The following is a 2,114-nucleotide window of genomic DNA, read 5'->3' as shown; positions in this document are numbered from 1 at the left end:
GTGTGTGTGTGTGTGTGTGTGTGTGTGTGTGTGTGTGTGTGTGTGTGTGTGTGTGTGTGTGTGTGTGTGTGTGTGTGTGTGTGTGTGTAGAGGAGGAGATCAGCAACATGAAGATGGAGCTGGATAAATATGGGATCCAGATGCCGGCGTTCAATAAGATCGGAGGAATCCTGACCAACGAGCTGTCCGTGGACGAGGCTGCAGGTACACGCTGACAGCCTATTGGCTCACACACACACACTGACCGCTGATTGGCTCTCACACACACACACACACACACACACACACACACACACACACACACACACTGACTGCTGATTGGCTCACACACTGACAGCTGATTGGCTCACACACTGACCGCTGATTGGCTCACACACTGACAGCTGATTGGCTCACACACATGCTGATTGGCTCACACATGCTGATTGGCTCACACACACACACACACACACACTGACAGCTGATTGGCTCACACACACACTGACAGCTGATTGGCTCACACACACATTGACAGCTGATTGGCTCACACACTGACAGCTGATTGGCTCACACATACAAACTGACTGCTGATTGGCTCACACACACACACACACACACACACACACACACACAGCTTTGAGGAAGCTGCTTTTGAAATGTTTTCCCTCCCACAAAAAAATTATTACGCAAGAAAATACAAGCTCACACAGGCTCAAATTACTTCAGTGTGTCGAAGTTCACTTGGCTGGAATCCTTATATGTCTGTTATTTCATTCAGTCTCTCTGCAGTAACAACTAGGTTATGTTTTTGATTACCGATTTAGGATTTGTAGTACAGGTTAGAGACCACTTTTGTTTTTGTTTTCAACTCTGAACGTTAACTAGACAGCCACTGCTTTTTTTTTACCTCTAACCAATTGCTTGGTTTTCACAAACAGGCACCATGAAGCCGGAGCAGCATGTCTCCGTTTGTGTCCTGCTGCTACTTTCTGTGACATGGAGCGCAAATGGAGGAAACATTTTGGTGTGGTATACTGAAGGCAGCCACTGGATTAACATGAAGCCTGTGCTGGAGACGTTGGTCGACAGAGGTCACCAGGTGAAGGTGCTGGTGCCGAGCACGTCCATGTTCATGAACTCGAGTGAACCTTCTCGCTTTAGCTATGAACCCTTTAACGTCTCCGTCTCAAAGGAAACCATGGAAGAGTTTTTTGAGGAGTTCCTTCACTTCTCTGTCTACGAGATGCATAATATGAGCTATGTTCAGCTTTACATCAGATTCATAGATGTGATGAAGCTTAACATGCATTATACTTTCAAGGTCTTGGACGGCGTGCTGAAATCAGAAACCATCATGAACAAGTTGAAGGAGGGAAAATATGACCTTCTCCTGGCTGACCCAATTTACCCCGGCAGTGACTTAGTAGCAGAGATTTTGGGCATCCCCCTGGTGTTCTCTCTGCGTTTTTCCATTGCCAATATCTGTGAAAGACATTGTGGTCAGCTCCCTGCTCCTCCCTCCTTTGTCCCTGGAGCTATGAGCAAACTGACCGACAAGATGGACTTCTCGGAGAGAGTGTGGAACTTCCTCTTCTACGCTTTGCAAGACATTGTGATGAGTAACGTTTTTTTTAAAGATATTGATAAATACTACTCCGAAGTCAAAGGTAAGGAAAAATGTTGTAACAGCAGATTTTCTTAATGGCCTTATGATGTCTAATGATGATTTGATCAAATGCAATGCTTTTATATGCAATCAAAGTTACTTATATATTATTTTTCATATGAAATATAAGAATTAGCTTCATAAAATGTGTTTTATAAATATTACTCATAACTGTTGCATTGTGACAGGAACACCCACCAGTGCCTGTGAGACGATGGGTAGAGCAGATATCTGGTTGATGCGATCCTACTGGGATTTTGATTTCCCTCGTCCTTTCCTCCCTAACTTCAAATTTGTTGGTGGAATCCACTGCAGACCGGCTAAACCTTTACCAGAGGTAGGGCTATCTCCAATATCACAGGCATTTATATATATATTAGGGGTGGGAATCACCAGACTCCCCACGATATGATACTATCGCGATACTTAAGCCACGTTACGATAGTATTGCGATTCTATGATATGCTAA

General features: G+C 44.3%; 1 protein-coding gene across 2 annotated transcripts; it reads left to right on the top strand.

Moving 5' to 3' along the window:
• The first annotated feature begins 674 nt into the window (after window positions 1-674).
• On the top strand, window positions 675-2,070 carry LOC104941011 (UDP-glucuronosyltransferase 2A1-like). Of its 2 annotated transcripts, XM_010766042.1 has the most exons (3): window positions 675-817; window positions 918-1,646; window positions 1,834-2,070. In XM_010766042.1, the coding sequence occupies exons 2-3, from the start codon at window positions 923-925 to the stop codon at window positions 2,055-2,057; spliced, it is 948 nt and encodes a 315-aa protein (XP_010764344.1). In that variant the 5' UTR covers window positions 675-817; window positions 918-922; the 3' UTR covers window positions 2,058-2,070. The 2 variants fall into 2 exon arrangements, with proteins under 2 accessions (XP_010764344.1, XP_010764343.1); XM_010766041.1 differs by having other exon boundaries at window positions 675-1,646.
• The last annotated feature ends 44 nt before the right edge of the window (window positions 2,071-2,114 follow it).

The sequence above is a fragment of the Notothenia coriiceps genome, unplaced genomic scaffold (genome assembly GCF_000735185.1).
Source record: "Notothenia coriiceps isolate Sejong01 unplaced genomic scaffold, NC01 NC01_scaffold00002936, whole genome shotgun sequence".
NCBI lineage: Eukaryota > Metazoa > Chordata > Actinopteri > Perciformes > Nototheniidae > Notothenia > Notothenia coriiceps.
The sequence above is the reverse complement of the archived record's forward strand: the minus strand, read 5'-3'. Positions and strand labels throughout refer to the sequence as shown.

Bases quoted from the DNA above. Each gene is read 5' to 3' on its own strand.
- LOC104941011 (XM_010766042.1), top strand. From the start codon at position 923: ATGAAGCCGGAGCAGCATGTCTCCGTTTGTGTCCTGCTGCTACTTTCT. The intron at 1,647-1,833 runs GTAAGGAAAAAT...GCATTGTGACAG, and splicing joins ATACTACTCCGAAGTCAAAG to GAACACCCACCAGTGCCTGT.